The sequence below is a fragment of the Juglans microcarpa x Juglans regia genome, chromosome 3D, assembly GCF_004785595.1.
Source record: "Juglans microcarpa x Juglans regia isolate MS1-56 chromosome 3D, Jm3101_v1.0, whole genome shotgun sequence".
Taxonomy (NCBI): domain Eukaryota; kingdom Viridiplantae; phylum Streptophyta; class Magnoliopsida; order Fagales; family Juglandaceae; genus Juglans; species Juglans microcarpa x Juglans regia.
The window spans coordinates 37,389,089-37,405,153 of NC_054598.1; the positions used below are offsets into that span (position 1 = coordinate 37,389,089).

The window sequence follows — 16,065 nt, forward strand, 5'->3', positions numbered from 1 at the left end:
TTCTCTCATGACTCACATTAGTTTGTGGGATTATTTTTGTGTAATTCATTTGTGGATGTAGCAATACTCTTCCAGTAAAGAACACCACAGAATACAGTCCATTGGAAATTTATTGATAAACTCTTATCATCTAAATACAAGGGTTTGGAAATAAATTGAGCTTGATTGCCCTCCCCAGGCTTTAACACCGCATCAGAGATAAATTGGTATTGATAAAGAAGTTAATGAAGAATATATAATACATGAAGTTTTTGAAACACGAGAAAAGCTATTTATCATCATTTTAACCGTTATCCTCTCAACATTCTTCAATATGGTATAACTTGTAGACAAGTAAAATATAATAAATAATTTATCGATTATATAATATCACATTATAGGATGATGTGAAAATAATGAATGAAAGAATGATAAATAGTATTACTATTGAAACATAGTCATGTATGTTATGAAGATTTAAATACTCGTTCTCATCTCATCTTATCTCAATATCTAAACATTATAAATATTTTTTAATTTTAAATTTTAACTTTTTCATCTAATCATTACCTAATTATTATAACTTTTTCAAAATTTCAAACAAAACATAAAAACAATTCAACTTTTTTCAAAGTTTAAAATAAAACTAATATTAAAAAATTATATTATAGTAATATTTTAACTTTATAATATTTTTATTTAATATTTTTTTATTCTTTCTCAAAATTTCATAAAATATTTAACCCAAATCATTTTATCATTATTTTTAAATCATTTTAACTCAACTCAATCCATATCATCTTTTAACTCTTTACAATCATACGGTTGCTGACACCTTCTTTTGTCATTTATGCCTGCTCTGATTTAAAATATCGATGCATTTTGGTTCAAAATTATTGTCCTTTTCTATTTATTTATTTATTTTTGTTGAATATCCAATTTAAAATTTGTTAATTGGGAAGTGATTCCAGTGAATATGATTTCTATATGTGGTTTTGAGGTTTCATTTTTTCCTGCGGTGATGAGCTTAATATGAAAAGCCCATGTCTCGGATAAGCATCACGATTCGACTCCTACTTTTACACATCATATCTTAACAAATCTTCGTGTTTGGGCGGGACACTCGAAAGTCATCGACCGTAAGAGAGCAAGCGCGGTGTAAAATGGTGAGGCTCCCTTTCTTCAAGTCGCTTTCAATTCGAGATCTTTCTCTCCCATGTTCGGACTCTGAGTTTGGGTTTCAGGCAGATTCCACCGAAGAACTCGAGCCCCTGTTCGATTACAGCCGCGTTCAGCCTCTCAATTTCGTGTGCCTCGACGGTGAATATCGATTCCTTTTAGAATATCTTCACGCATCCTTTTCGGCTTTCTATCACTCTTCGCTTTTGTTTCGTCTCCAATGAGATGGAGGAATTGGTGGGATCATTAAATTTTCGAACTTTAGGTGTTTCGTTTGTTCTATACCTCTCGGGGAAATGAAAATTTCATCTCGTCTGAGCCTTATTCGACTGCGTTTTATAGATATTGAAACAATTGAACCGTGATATTTGAAGTTTTATTCTTTTCTTTCTCCTTTTTTTTTTCTAGGTAACCAGTTTGCATTTTCTCCCCTTTTTTTCTGGCAGATGATGATGATGCGAATGCGTCTCCAGCTTTATCCTCTAAACGGAGGAAGATTTCCGAACCTATTGTAAGATTTTCTTCAATCCCATACATGTATACGTGCAGTACCTCCTGTGTGGTATATTGTGTGAGGATTGAATTTTATTTTTTTTATTTATTTTTTTTTTTTGGGGGGGGGGGGGGGGGGTTATCAATTGGGGTTTAGGTTGTCGAGGATGTGGAGGAAAATCCGAAGATAATACATATTGTGGACTCTGACAAAAAGGAAGAGTTGGATTGGCTAACTCCTCCACCAAAGGTTTCAACCAATATTCAGAAGATGATTCAGGAGGATCCTACCATCATGAATCTAAGGTATTTTTCTCCTTTCTTTTCATATTCTTCCTAAAGTAGAAACTTCAAAAATCTTCTAAAAGGTTACTTTATTTAAACATTGCATCCGTACAATATATACCCAGTATCTATGCCTATTAAAATCCATACCTCGTAAGAGCAAATGACAACTCTTGCTATCTTATTTGACATAAGTAAAAAATCTTTAGTGCTGTGCGTCAACAGTTTGTTCTTTGCACCTGTAATCATTTATTTGGCATTTAGATGCATATGTTGAGACGTTAATGTTTTTACTTATACATGTAATTTGCACTGCTATTGTGATGATGTCATGCAACATGTAGTTGATAACTATTGTTATACTGGCCATATGTGGACGTTTAAGTTGTTATAATCAATCAAGCAACCTTGTATGTATTATCTGGTGACAATTTTTTATTTTTTATGCCTCCAAATTTTGCCAAGGCAGAGCCCTTAGGACTCACCCCTTGGTAATAATCCCTAGATACACGACCCCATCATCTATCAGGTAATCCAGGAGAACTTTTAGTGTAGAATCAAACCTGGGATGTCTAAGTATACAGCTTGTTCTAAGTCCCCCTTGACCACTAGGCTGCACCCTTACGTGTATCTGGTGGAAATTTTTAGAAAATTTTTTACTTTTTAATCATGAGCAGTTTGCCAAGAGTTATAAAGTCATGAGCACCTTTTTTTCTTGTTTATTAACACCTCTCCCTTCCCATGTTTTCCTATCAAAATTTATCCTCGCATATAGGTTAAAGAAGCAAGAGCTCGTGTCATTTGCACAATCAGCTGAAGAGGTGTTGCGAGCTGTGGAGGAGTCTGCAAAAAGAGAACTTGGCTATTCAATTCAATCTTCTTTGAAGACTGTCGCTGACCAACCATCAAAGCCTTTCTGTAAAAGAGTTAAGATAGTTATTTCAATTCAAGACAAGAACGGGCTGAAGCAATTTCGCATGTACATGGTATATCTTCGTGCAAGAACTTTGGAATTATTTACTTAGTACAATCTTAATGTTCATTTTTTTATTAATAATTATTCCCTCATTTATTGTCAACAGAATTGTGGGATGAATGTTTAGCTTATGCACTCATACTCTCTGCTATTCTCCCGGATCATTGCACAATTCTGTCAATCAGTTTCTGATGAGAAAAATGATATATATATTTCAATATAATTATGGTGAAAGTTCTGTACTGTTCATGATGCATTGCAATACTTTTTTTTTATAAGTAAAAAAGAGGGAAGAATGTTGAGATGTACCAGGAGACAGATAGCACAATACTTACTGCTGGATAGAGTAATTTGTTGATGAATCATAGGGCTGAAATCAGTATAGTGCATGAACTTCTTTGTGAATGTCAACAGTATATCGAATGTTCTTAAAAGATTTGATGATCATTTCTGACGGGAAGCTTAATTCTGATCTTTTATTCAACCATATGGTGGTTTAAGATCAATATTATTTTGTTTTAATTGAGCTATTACCATCTTTTTTAATTCATTTTTCAGTATCTATTAAAAATCTTTCTAATTATTTTTATCTCTGTATGTTTCTTGTTTTTCATTCTGCCTATTCATACAAGAATATATGCATTTCTTATGTGTTTAAATCTTATCTTTTTTCCATTCCTTTTTTGGCTTTATGTTTTCTGTATTGTAGTGGTACTGAATTCAGCAATTTCAAATATGTAAGTTGATTTCTTTTAATCTCATAGGATGACTACTTTGAGCGGCTCTTCAAAATGTATGCAGATAAAGTTAAGCTTGACATACAAAGCTTAGTATTTTGTTTTGATGGGAATAAAATAAGTCCAGCAGAAACCCCTGATGGCCTTGGTATGGAGGACAATGACATTATTGAGGTACATGTAAAGCCAAGCTGATTGAGGTAAGATGTTTAATATAGTTTGTATTCTCCTCTTTGATCCTTTTATTTTATTTTAATTGCCATTTTAATTTCAAATATTATGGCCATTTCATTCCCTAGATCGGCATTAAAATTTTCCATAAAAAATTCTTTAGGAAAATTGGCATTTGAAAAGTTAGAAACCTGCGGGATCAATATGGGGAGCACGCATATTGTTGTTTCAAGATTCAGCTCGTTAACATTTTCAATGTTACTCTTAGCAACATGTTTACCAACTTTTCAGAAGCATAGGACGCATTTCGTAGAGAATTATTTTTTGATTTATGGCACGAATAATTTTTCAAGCAAATAGAATTGAGGAGGTTTGTGTGACCGACCTCTTGTTGATGTAAGCCTCCATAAAGTGGTTGGTTTTGAGCTTTGATTTCTACAGAAATTATCTATGCTTTTTATTAAAACAAATTGATAAGCATTGAGGTTGGTAATTTATAGTTTGAGATATCATTGTGAGATAAGGTGCCTTGAGTATATAGCATTGTTGGATGTCACTAAAAGAGGGATCAAATAGAAACTAACACTTATTGTTTGGATTGAGAGAGCCTCTCAACTCATCTCATCTAATCATTACAACTTTCCCAAACTCCCACACAAAATGCAATAAATAATTCAACATTCTCAAATCCCAAAACAAAAATAATATTAAAAAATAATATTCTAACAATATTTTATTTAATTTTTAACTTTCATCTCATCTCAACTCACTATCCAAACCTCCTGCTCCATTAGGAGGAAAGCCTTTTGAGTGTTCAAGTAGTCCATGAACATGCAAAATAAATTTATACGATGCAGTTTTGATGAGATATATTCAATGCATTGGCGTTGGCTGGCTGAAGTGGAGTTCTTTGGTATGTTTTGTGAATGGCACATTTGTTTTTTTGTAAGTGATTGGCACAATTTTGAAAATAGAGAATCAGCCATCATGCTGTATTGTTGGTTCACGAAAAAATAACCTGTTACAGTGGTAGTGGAGCACAGTTAGAATCTTGTTGAAGGGAAAAAGCTTTTTGAAGATATGGGTTGGTTTGGGGGTGGGGTAATGGCCTCCAGCAGCCCTGAATGTCTATTTATTCTGGTTTTAACTTGGGTTTTTATTTAACCATGGAACTTAGTATATGTGGGTTTATTTTGAGCATTAACCTTTCGAATTTCAAACTGCATTGTGTTGTTTCAGGTTCATACTTCAGTCACGGCACTTGAATCGTCTTTGTGCCACTTTTGGGAGATAAATGTTCCTGGTAGTGATACAGATTAAAAAAAAAAGAAAAAAGAATTGGGCCTGGTGGCTGGTAGTGGGGTTACTCTTCAGATCCTTTTGTACAACTATAGTTCTTTTCTGTTTTTCGGTTATATGATATCTAGCCTTCAATTGTACAGTGTCATGGATATTACTGAAATCGTTTAGGAACAACAGTTATTGCTACAAGCTGAAGCAGCTCGGTCGTGAACAACAAATCGAGAAAAGAAGAGAGTGCCAATTGTAATGTCTACCCTTGTATTTATGGGAACTTTTTTCTTCATGACTAGCTCAAGCTTTATGACAATGGAATGCATATAATGTTTATGCAGATGCTTTAGCATATTTCGAATGTCCATATTGTGTCTTACATTTGTCTAAAGTACAGAATTTAAATTGGAAGGGGACATCAACCGAACTGTAGTTGATTTTAAAGCATATTTGAGTATACAATCTAAATTGTGTCTTGTGTCTAAAATGGATATGGATATGAGTACATTTAATAGGGTCTTTTTAGTGGGGTATGCATTCTCTATATTCTGGATCTCATTAAATAATAGGATCATGATGTTCCGGTGATTTCTCATCTTTTTGTTTAGTTCTGTCTGCCGATGTGAAAGGTGTTGGCCAAAGCTGGGGTTCCTAATCCTTACACCTAAAAGGCTATAGATTGATTATGCTAATGGCTCCGACCATTTAAGTCTGCACCAGATAAAAATCATCGAGTATGTCTGTGGACAATATGGCATTCTGGTAAGCGCAGCTCTGTTGTCATGACGTGTATTTCCTTAGCGAGTATCCTTTCTCATAGGGACTTTACCCTGAAGTCAATTCATAAGAATGTTTCGTGTGGGTTGCAACCAGCCATGGTAGGGGGTGGTGGTGGCCTAAGTGGCTAATTGCTTTTACCCAACCCATTCTTTCAGAAAAAGTGACGGGCAAGGGAAAGTGTTCTGCTTTTTGTTTTCGACAATTCAGATAACATGTTTTAATTTTGTTATGGAGGGTTTGAAGAATTATGTGAAACATAATCTGACATTTCTTGAACCTGCATATTGTAAAGTACTACGGTTATTCTAAACCAATTAGCGTCATGGTTGTGTAGTCAGGAGTAGTAACATTCTTCATCTTAGATTCTTAAGTTAGTTTAATCAGTTAAAAGATGTTGCATTACAGATGAAGTACACCGTTCATTCATTTTGAGGCTATTTATCCCCTGAAAAAAAAGAGAGAAGAAAATGAAATGGTTAAGCAGCAAGCAATCATCCTGAGAATGACAAGGATGTCGATCCGTATAACATAGGTTATATTGAGTCAGTTGGTTCGAATTGAATACTCTTCACCTACTGGGTGGTTGGGGCTCCCCATAAAATTTATTGCAAAGACAGAGCACGCTACCTTCACCCATACAAGTCTTCGGAGCTGAGTTGAGTTGAGCTTATATCCCTGTTGTCTGTTGGTCACAACCTTGTGGAGCAAAGGGAAGCTTCATTGGATGGAGAAAAAGGCTGCCTTCTAATCTCGTTGATGTCGATGGAGGGAGGACTCTGTTTTTGTATGACCAAAACAGGGCAAGAAGAGATTTTTGGAAAGTTGACACTCCCTTTCTGTGCTTTGTACCTTTTTACTGTTTCAAAATTCAAACCACCTAAATTACGAGAGGTTATTACTGGTGTACGGTCGCCGAGCTTTAGTCAATGAGATCGGGTCATGGTTTGGTTCCAATTCCGTAAAAAATATATAGTGGAAAAAATCCTATCAATTTGATCCAAATCCATGCCTTTTAGTATCTACTCAATCCTCCCGTAATCGTTTTTAAAAAAATTAAAATTTATTATTAAAAAATTTAATTTTTTTTTCATAAATCACTTATTTATTATTATTTTAAAAAAAATTACGTGACGTTTGTGTAACGTCACTAAGACAGATATCATTCATCTTCTTACAATTAGACTCAAACCCATCTCTCTCTCTCTCTCTCTTTTTAGGGCAAGCCTATCACTTTCAATTCGCCAAATCGTACAAGAATATGCTTTAACACTTAAATGCTACCTAGGTCAGAGATAATTGGTAGATAAAAGAAACGTTGGCCATTCTACTATATTTATCTATTTCATTCAAGTTAGATTTTTTTTTTTTTCTTTGTAGGCAAGTGTCATTGATGAAAAGGAAGTTATTACAAAGTTTTGATAGTAATTAGATAAATAATTATACAAATAAAGGGGGATCATTTCTACTGTGAAAGTCCACTAAATATTATGGGATTGAAATAAGGGAAATGCTTCCAAATTTGAGTTTGGATGTTACCCATTGCGCCAAATTGTGCGCACATCGATTTTGAGATCGATGAATTTTTTACACCTTCCAGTCTTTAAAATTGCATAAGCTGTATTGAATATCCCTTGTTATGACTTGCATTGTCCAGCCTGAGGCTGTATTTGGGTTAGAAATAGCTTGTACAACCTGTTTTGAATCTCCTTCTATCACAATTTTTTTTTATACCCCTGATTGCAGCCTGTTGAATTGCCATAAGAGCCACAGATGCCTCTCCTATGTTTGGGTTGGTGCTATGGATGTAATCTGTCTGAACAAATATTGGGATTCCACTCTCTGATCTGCGTATTGTGGCTATGCTACTTCCTTGATCTCTAACTGCTACATCAAATGTCAATGAATGGTAACCTTCTGGTGGAGCTTGCCATTTCAGTTCCTTTTGTAGTTCTTCTGTGATCCAGGCTTTACTATGTTCCTTGTGGAATTTTGTGACTCTGGAAACAAACCACTCAGGAGTTGGGCATTGAGTGTTGTGGATAACTTGGTTTCTGAGGAACCAAAAATTATCCATTGCAAGAGTTGCAAATATTTGGAATGAATGAATTTCTTCTTCTGGGAATTTTATGAGATGGGCTGGATTGAGGATTATTTGGATCCAACTAGAGATTGGTTGACTGACAAAGGTGGAAATGTTGATTGGTCATTGAGATTGCCTCCATAAGATTCTTGAAAAGGGACAGTTAAGAAAGAGGTAGCTGAGATTTTCTTCTTCTGTCTTACATATGGGGTAAAGGATCTGATCTCCTTGTATGGTGGGGATAACTCTCTTTATGACTGCTTTGGTGGGTAGAATATTATGCATTATTTTCCAGAGTAAGAGTTTTAGCCTGTCCTGCATTTTAAGTTTCCAAAGCTTTTTCCAGATTTCAGAGTTTTAGTTTTTTGGTGAGGAATTTTGAGTATTTGTTATGATGGCATAGGCTGATTTAACAGAGAAGTTGCCACTGTTATGATGAAGCCATTTTATCTTATCTTCTAGGTTTATGTAATCATTAGAGAAATACTATAAGAAAATATTACACAACACACATCTATTTAATCAATATATAATTTGTCATTTTTATCATTCTATTTAAATATAACATATTTAAGCATTAAGATAGAAAAAAAAAATGACAAATCACATATTAATTAGGTATATGTATGTACGATAAGGCTTCCATGTACTATAAGGCTCAACATTTAAATATCATTCAAATACAAATATTTTTTAATTTAAGATTTTCAGATTTTCAGTTTTTTCATCTAATCATTATCTAATCATTACAACTCTTCCAAATTTTCAAACAAAACACAAAAAATAATTCAATTTTTTCAAATCTCAAAATAAAAATAATAAAAATTATATTCTAACTCTATTTTAACTTTATAATTTTTTATTCAATTTTTTTTATCTCATTTCTCAAAACTCTACAAAAATTATAACTCAAATTATTTCAATACTATTAAAAACTTATCTCATTATTATTTATAAATTTCTTATCATCTCTATAATTAGAAAAAATTATTTTTATCAGCTACTATTTATTATCTCATATCCTATGAGAAGTATTTTCATACTCTATAAAAAAAAAATTATAAATATAAAATATGAAAATAAATAATAGTTGATGTTTAGAATTTCTCGTAAACTAGTGTAGCGTAAAAACAACTACGTTACCACAGTTTCCATAAATTTTGAAGCAACAACATGGTGAAATGACAATTGAAACCCCGCGTGTGGGTCCCCACCCAACGCGATACTCCCGTAGCCGCAATGCAAACAGATGTGAAGTCGTGGCGGATTACCATAGGTGGAAGCAGGTAGACTTCAAGATCACATGACCCAACTCGCACCGCCCACCACTTTCGCTCGTTCACATGCAAAACTCACGGATAACGTCGGCGGGCCCCACCTTACCCCACGCCACGTGCCCACTTCCACGCTGGAAAGTTCACGCTCAATAACGCACACGTCAGACCCAAAAGAGCCTAAAGATAGATAGAGAACAATAAAAAAAGGAGTGAAAGATAGATAGAGGGAAGCTCCAAGATTCCGACCGGAAAAGTTTCCATGGATTCCAAAGAAGATAAAGGCTGAACTCCTTGTCTTTGCCTCGAATCTCTTGTACAAAACACAGGTATTCTTCTTTCTTTTATTATCCGTTTCTGAAGCTCCTGTGATCCTTGAAATTTCAATGCGTTTAACTAATTTGATCCGTGAAGCGAAGTTGGGACAAGTTTTGGATCAATCCGTGAAGCGAGAAGGGATTTGGACTAGATTTGGCGTTATTTTACAGTTCTTTTAAATCAGAGATCGGCTTTTATCTCAATTCAGAACAATTTAAGTGGTAAAACTCACTATTTTCCATGAACAATTGGTATATTAGAACTCTAACTTCATTCCAATGCCTTAAAAGAACCTTGGAAATGAAAAAACTACAATTGATAGTTTATTTTGAAGTCTATATCTGACTTTCACAAGCCTTTGATTGTGAAATTCAGATATAGGCCTCTATTATATGTGGGGATCCTCAGAACCACCCATCCTTGAAGAAGTGTATATGACCTAGGAAAAATTGAAAATAAATAAAAGACTTGTTAAAAGAGACACCCTAATTGTTTGAAATTTAGGGCCAAAAAAAACCTAGTAAAAGATCTGTTTAAAACCACAGCCTTAATTTTTTGACTGTTGAGGTTTTAGATGTGGAATTTAATGATTTTATTTTTGCAAGGTGTATGATGTAGTTATTGACTATTCTTACAGAAAAAAATGCATTGATATTAAATTGGTCAGGTTGGTACTGTTTTTAACTTTTGAGGTTGTAGGGGGAATACTATCATCTTCTTTAAAGTTGAGTCTCGGAGCTTACAAAAGATCAGTGAATTGACTTCCATATTCATTGAAAACTCGACCAGGAAACCTCAACTAGTGAGGGTTTGGAGTTTGGTAGTTCTTTATGATGGAGAAAATCTGTGAATTCTGCACAGAATCGAGGCCAGTCGTTTACTGTAACGCTGATGCAGCACATCTTTGCCTTTCCTGCGATGCCAAAGTTCATTCAGCCAATGCACTTTCCAACCGACATCTGCGAAGTGTCCTATGTGATTTGTGCAGATACCGCCCAGCTTATGTTCGGTGTACAGTACACAGAATGTCCATGTGCTGCAGCTGTGACCAAAGCCTGCATGATAGTTCTTCCCAGCATCAGAAACAGGCAGTCAGCAGTTACACGGGATGCCCTTCGGCTAAGGATTTTGCAACATTGTGGGGTTTTCAACTGAATGAAGAAGACAATAGTACTCCTCGAGATCAGCTTGTGTCCATTTCTCCTAGTTCTGGGGATTCCAGTGTTGTAAACTTGGACATTACAAGACAACCTTGCTCACAATTCGGTGGCCCTTCAGTGTCATCTAGAGAGAATTGTGCAACTCTAGTCTCCAATGTAGGACCAGAATTAGGATCTACCGGTCAACAAAGTAAGGTAGGCAGGAATTATGCTTCAATGTGTGTGTGTATCTTTCCTTTCCGACTCTAATTATAACAGGCCATTGTTATGTCTAGATTCTCTTATTCTTCCACAATTTAAATGTTCATTCCCAAGTAAGAGGGCATACTGTTGGCGAATTTGGAGGAATTTTATGCAAATTACAATCGGGTGAATCCTTGATATTGGACAGGGTGCTAGATTTCAGGAGGTTCCTACCTATTTTACCCTGTCCATGTCATGGTGTGGTTATTACACATGAGTTGAACTTACGCATGAGTTGTAATATAAATAGGAGGATAAAGTTGCTTGTGCATCTGATGGTGATATGCTGTTTTTAGCTACTTAAAATAGAAAACCACTTACCTTAGCTACTTAAATTAGAAAACCACTTACCCAAGAGAAAATCTTACTTAAAGAGTTTAGTTTGAGGTGCATTACAATTTTATGTAAAATAACTCTATGATTCTTCTTAGTATTTTGCCTCACTTGCAGGTATATAAATGTCAACAGCAGCACACTAGCTATATTCTGCAACAGATTCTTGACCTGAAAAGGCTTCAGCTCACTGATGGTTCTGACCTTTCACCTTTGATATCTGGTCAAGAACAAATGGAAATAAATTCTTCAATAGAATATCTTCCAGTAAAGTTTGATAGAAATCTTGATCAGCATTTACAACATTCCCGGGATCTTAGTACCGATCAACAAAGGGGCAGTTCACTGCAGGACCTGAATGTTCCAATCAAATTTTCTCAACAGGAACATATACCTTCATCTTCAAATGTTGGGCTGCCTATGCAGGGAGAATCTTTCTGGCAATGCAAAAGTCCTGTTCAAAGTAGTCAGGTTTGTTCAGTATTATCACTTCATTAAATCAGATCATTGTGTCATGAACCACTTGTAGATTTGCCACACTGACGATTCATTCTTGCTTACAGTGCCAAAGCACTATAATTATCTTTTGCATTTAGCATAATATAAGCATATACAGAATAACTGAAACTACATCTCGCTAGAGGGGCACTGGCTTGATAATTTGACTGCAGAAGTCAGGCATCCCATGTGATTAATGGACACTTTTTGTAATTCAAATCAATATCATGCAAGTGGAATTTTCAATTCAAGTATGCCCTCAATTAATGTAGAATATATCATTACTTAGAACTTTGGTAGGCTAGCTTCATGTCTTTAGGATGTTTTGGAAGTGGAAAGGAAAAGAAAAGGACACATTTTTTATACAAGTGCCTCATATATTTTGAAATATTAACTGCAATGCACAGTTAATAGTTCCTTTTCACATGCAACAAGACTTGTTGCAAGAGAAGTGTTTAATGGTATATTAGGGTCTCTGTACTAACTCCAGTATCTGGAACAAAGTTTTGTTGAGTCGATTTTACCTAACTCAAGTTTAAAACCCCATGTCCCGAAGTTCAGTCTGTATTTCATATTCAACGCTCCTGTCTCCACTTATTACTTCAACAATATCATGACAACAGTGAGATTATCTCCTGCTTTCTTTCTGACTTAATCAGCTTCAGCAAGCGACCATATGTATGACTGCAACGAGGTCCTGATCCCAATCAATGAGCATTAATCTACTTGACAACCAGAGAGTATTGTACATAACTGATTATTGTTGATTGAATTTTGCAGTTATGGTCTCAAAATATGCAAGACCTTGGGGTTTGTGAAGAACTTGTTTGTGACGATGATTTCAACATACCTGATGTTGATTTAACGTTCCAAAATTTCGAAGAACTATTTGCAGGTTATCAAGATCCAACCAGGGCTCTGCTTGATGATAAAGATTTTTCATGCTCTTCCATTGAAAAGGATTTGTCCCGTAATACATCAGATAATAGCCATGCAAGAGCTATGGAGGTCTGAGTCATGACTCTTTATTTGTTTTTTCTTTTCTCTTTTAGCTTCTGTAAGCTGAATCTTTTTCTTTTTTTTTTCCAAAATCCTCGCCATTAAATAAAAACATCATCATCGAGGTTAAACTGTAGATCTGGAAAACATACAGTTTCACCGCGTGGAGCACCAAGTATTATGGAACGTAAACTTGTATGAATGGGTTTGCTCGCATATGTTTTCACTTCCCATGCAGAATGAAAATATTTGGTGACATCAAAGATATCCTGATTAGAATAACTAGTACTGGAATCAATATTACATGGATCTTTCAGGTTTCTGGAATTGCTATCACTATCTTGGCTTAGAGGGCTACATCATTGCTTAACCAGTTGGTACTATACTGTTGCTAAACTGGAGCATGGAACATATTCATATTTTAGCTAGTTGATTTCTGATCATAAATATTGATAATATTAGTACTTTTTTATGATTGACTCTTCAAATACTCTGTAAATCTACTTCTATGACATTTTCAAATTGTCTAACAATATGTGAATATATCGATCTAATACTAATGTAACCTTCCAAGTAAGCATGAAGGAAAGCTATTCTCTTTTCTCGACTTACAAGGGAAGTTTTTGATGTTATAAAAATGGGGCAAAGTTATGCTGGGACTCACTCGAGTTTGGGTGGCACAGTGAAACAAAGCTGGCAGCTCAGTCAATTCCCTGAGCTTTTACTCATCATGATAACTTTGACACGAGCACATGAGTGACTGTAGTTTTTGGCCATCAATTGTGTTACATGTATTCATGGACCTTCATGGACCATTTGTCTAAGTAGATGACGAGTTTAGCATTGATCACAGACATACAGAATATTTTAAGGTAACATGAGATATGTCTCTAGTTCAATATAAAATATTTTATTTCTTCTACTCCTTTTGTGTCATGACAGGATGGCTCAGTGGCTTCTTCTCTTTATATCACCCGGTCACCTCACATGGACAATGACATAGGTCCTTCTAACCAACTTCACAGGCTTCCGGGAAGTGAAGATTGTCCCCATCCGATTCGAACATCTTATTCAACTTTGTCATTCTCTATTTCAAGGTTTAGTGCCGATAGCTATGGCACTGATTGTCTTGATAGCGGACTTTCTCCCTACATTACAGGAAAACCTACAGGCAATTCACCTGAGCTTGACGGTGCACATTTGAAGGCTAGAGAAATTGCCAAGAAGAGGTACAAGGAGAAGAAGAAGTCTCGAATGTGAGTATTATATTTCTTTCTTTTAACAAGTTTTGGAATGAAGACCCGCAACCTTAAACGCCAACCTTTTCTCAAATTACATGTTGATAGTTTATCATTTCAGCATATCATTTTTTAAAATGTTCTTGACTTTTCTGTAATATATTGAGGTGGTAAAATTTGAAAATTGTAAAAACTTTACCATGGAATTACACCCCAAAACTCCAGAGGATAGTGATCCCAAGTACAATGAATACCTTAAATTGATGTGAGATCAGTCAATGCTATGAGATCTTGGTTGTCATTTCCCAGCCATATGTATCCACTTCTTAAGTAGGCTTATTTTATAGTCCTAATAACTTCAAAACTTCAATGCACAGTCACACCCTTTTCAATAGAATAAGATTCTGTTTCGGCCTCAGAATTATTTAGCTGAACTTCCAACAAAAAAAAAAAAAAAAATAACAGGAGATCTCACTGGAACTGTATGAATGAAGGTATAGATTACTACTACAATAAAACTTCCTGCTATGACCAATGCCCATGAAATACCCTAGCTCAAAGATTGGACCCCAGCATGATGATTGTAAAATTAAATAAGAGCTAGTAGACCCAATACAATCTCCAAGCAAAAGTAACTTAACTTTGACTATACTTAGAGCATGATCTATTATTTCTAAACTTTGTAATTTGACTTTTAGCTTATTTCTGTTGAGTAGATGCAGCTCAAGGTTGTGGTAATAAATGTGAATTATGTTTCTTTCAGCTGTGCTATCTTGTGGTAAAGTTAGTTCTTTTTTCAGGCATGAAAAACAAATTCGATACCCATCTCGGAAAGCTAGAGCTGATATTCGGAAGCGGGTAAAAGGAAGATTTGTAAAGGCAGAGAGCTATGACTCTGATACAGTTGACGTGGCACGAAGCTATTAGCATTGCGTCCTGATCTTGTACATAGTACAGTTCTGGAGTGAATTAGCGTATTGGTACTCTCATGTTTATTTAGCTGAAATGTAGCCAAATAATGGCACTCTCATTTGTATGGCTTCAATTAATTACATTTCCAATCCCCCTAGTCTCTGTTGAAGTTCTTACTGAGGTAAAATTTAAATTTGAAGGCTTTGTATTGTGGAAAGTTATTTATGCGACTTGGTGAAGAGACAGATCTTACAGATTAATTGCTGGTTTAAAAAGATCCATGATGGTTTATGCGACATTTGAAATGAGTCCAATTTGCCTGTTGTTCGCTTGTGTTACAACAAATATAAATCTACATCTTTATATTAGTTTAATCATTTGGGTTAGTTTAATCATTTGGGATAAATGATGATTTTAACATAGTATCAGAGCAAAGGTCTTTGAGTTTAAATCCTGATTCTACACTATCTAATTTGATTAAATATTCCACTTATTGAACCGCATCTTCTTTTTCAATGTGTATATGTGCTTATTTGTGCAGACTGAATCACATATGAGCCCCGTATGTTTTACATTTATAAGAGGAGCAATACAGACTCCTAGAAGTAAAATGCATCTTAATTCTATGATAATTAATTAATTTTTTGTTTATTTATTTTCTCATTATTTTCTCATTATCTCATAATGTGGTATTAGATGATAGGTTCACAAGTGAAATATAATAAATAGTCTCCAATCATCTAATACCACATCATGGAATGATGAGAGGATGATGCGAATTGGGATGATGAATAGTATTACTCTTTATATAATGTCTTCTGCCATGTATAGGGCTCTTATTGGAAGACTTTAAAATGAGATGTATAGGGCTTTCTTTTTCAGGGGATTGAGATTTACACCAGTCACCATCCTTCGATCTTGATAAAGAAAAATGTTATTTCATCGTATTTGAAATTATTTTCAGCATCAAATAATTAAAAATATTATTATTATTATTTTATAAAGACGACTAGTCGAGTGTAAGTGTAACGAAAATGAAAGAGAAACAAAGCATATTCATTATAATAGGTTACACTTACAGAAAACTTGTGCCTGGTTTAACAACCATCCCATCTGGG

At 34.8% G+C, this 16,065-nt stretch overlaps 2 protein-coding genes across 5 annotated transcripts; both read left to right on the forward strand.

Annotated features, from left to right (window-relative positions):
- Positions 1-995: 995 nt before the first annotated feature.
- On the forward strand, positions 996-5,452 carry LOC121255874. Its single transcript, XM_041156416.1, has 7 exons — positions 996-1,145; positions 1,224-1,299; positions 1,605-1,669; positions 1,808-1,956; positions 2,711-2,921; positions 3,676-3,848; positions 5,059-5,452. The coding sequence occupies exons 1-6, from the start codon at positions 1,143-1,145 to the stop codon at positions 3,841-3,843; spliced, it is 672 nt and encodes a 223-aa protein (XP_041012350.1). The 5' UTR covers positions 996-1,142; the 3' UTR covers positions 3,844-3,848; positions 5,059-5,452.
- A 3,966-nt stretch (positions 5,453-9,418) lies between these two features.
- On the forward strand, positions 9,419-15,207 carry LOC121256248 (zinc finger protein CONSTANS-LIKE 9-like). 4 transcript variants are annotated; one of them, XM_041156969.1, is made up of 6 exons: positions 9,419-9,575; positions 10,264-10,919; positions 11,418-11,771; positions 12,579-12,806; positions 13,740-14,053; positions 14,836-15,207. In XM_041156969.1, exons 2-6 carry the CDS (start codon positions 10,395-10,397, stop codon positions 14,960-14,962), a joined length of 1,548 nt encoding a protein of 515 aa, XP_041012903.1. In that variant the 5' UTR covers positions 9,419-9,575; positions 10,264-10,394; the 3' UTR covers positions 14,963-15,207. The 4 variants fall into 4 exon arrangements, with proteins under 4 accessions (XP_041012903.1, XP_041012900.1, XP_041012901.1 ...); XM_041156966.1 differs by having other exon boundaries at positions 9,422-9,575; positions 10,354-10,919; XM_041156967.1 differs by having other exon boundaries at positions 9,433-9,575; positions 10,232-10,919.
- Positions 15,208-16,065: the final 858 nt, after the last annotated feature.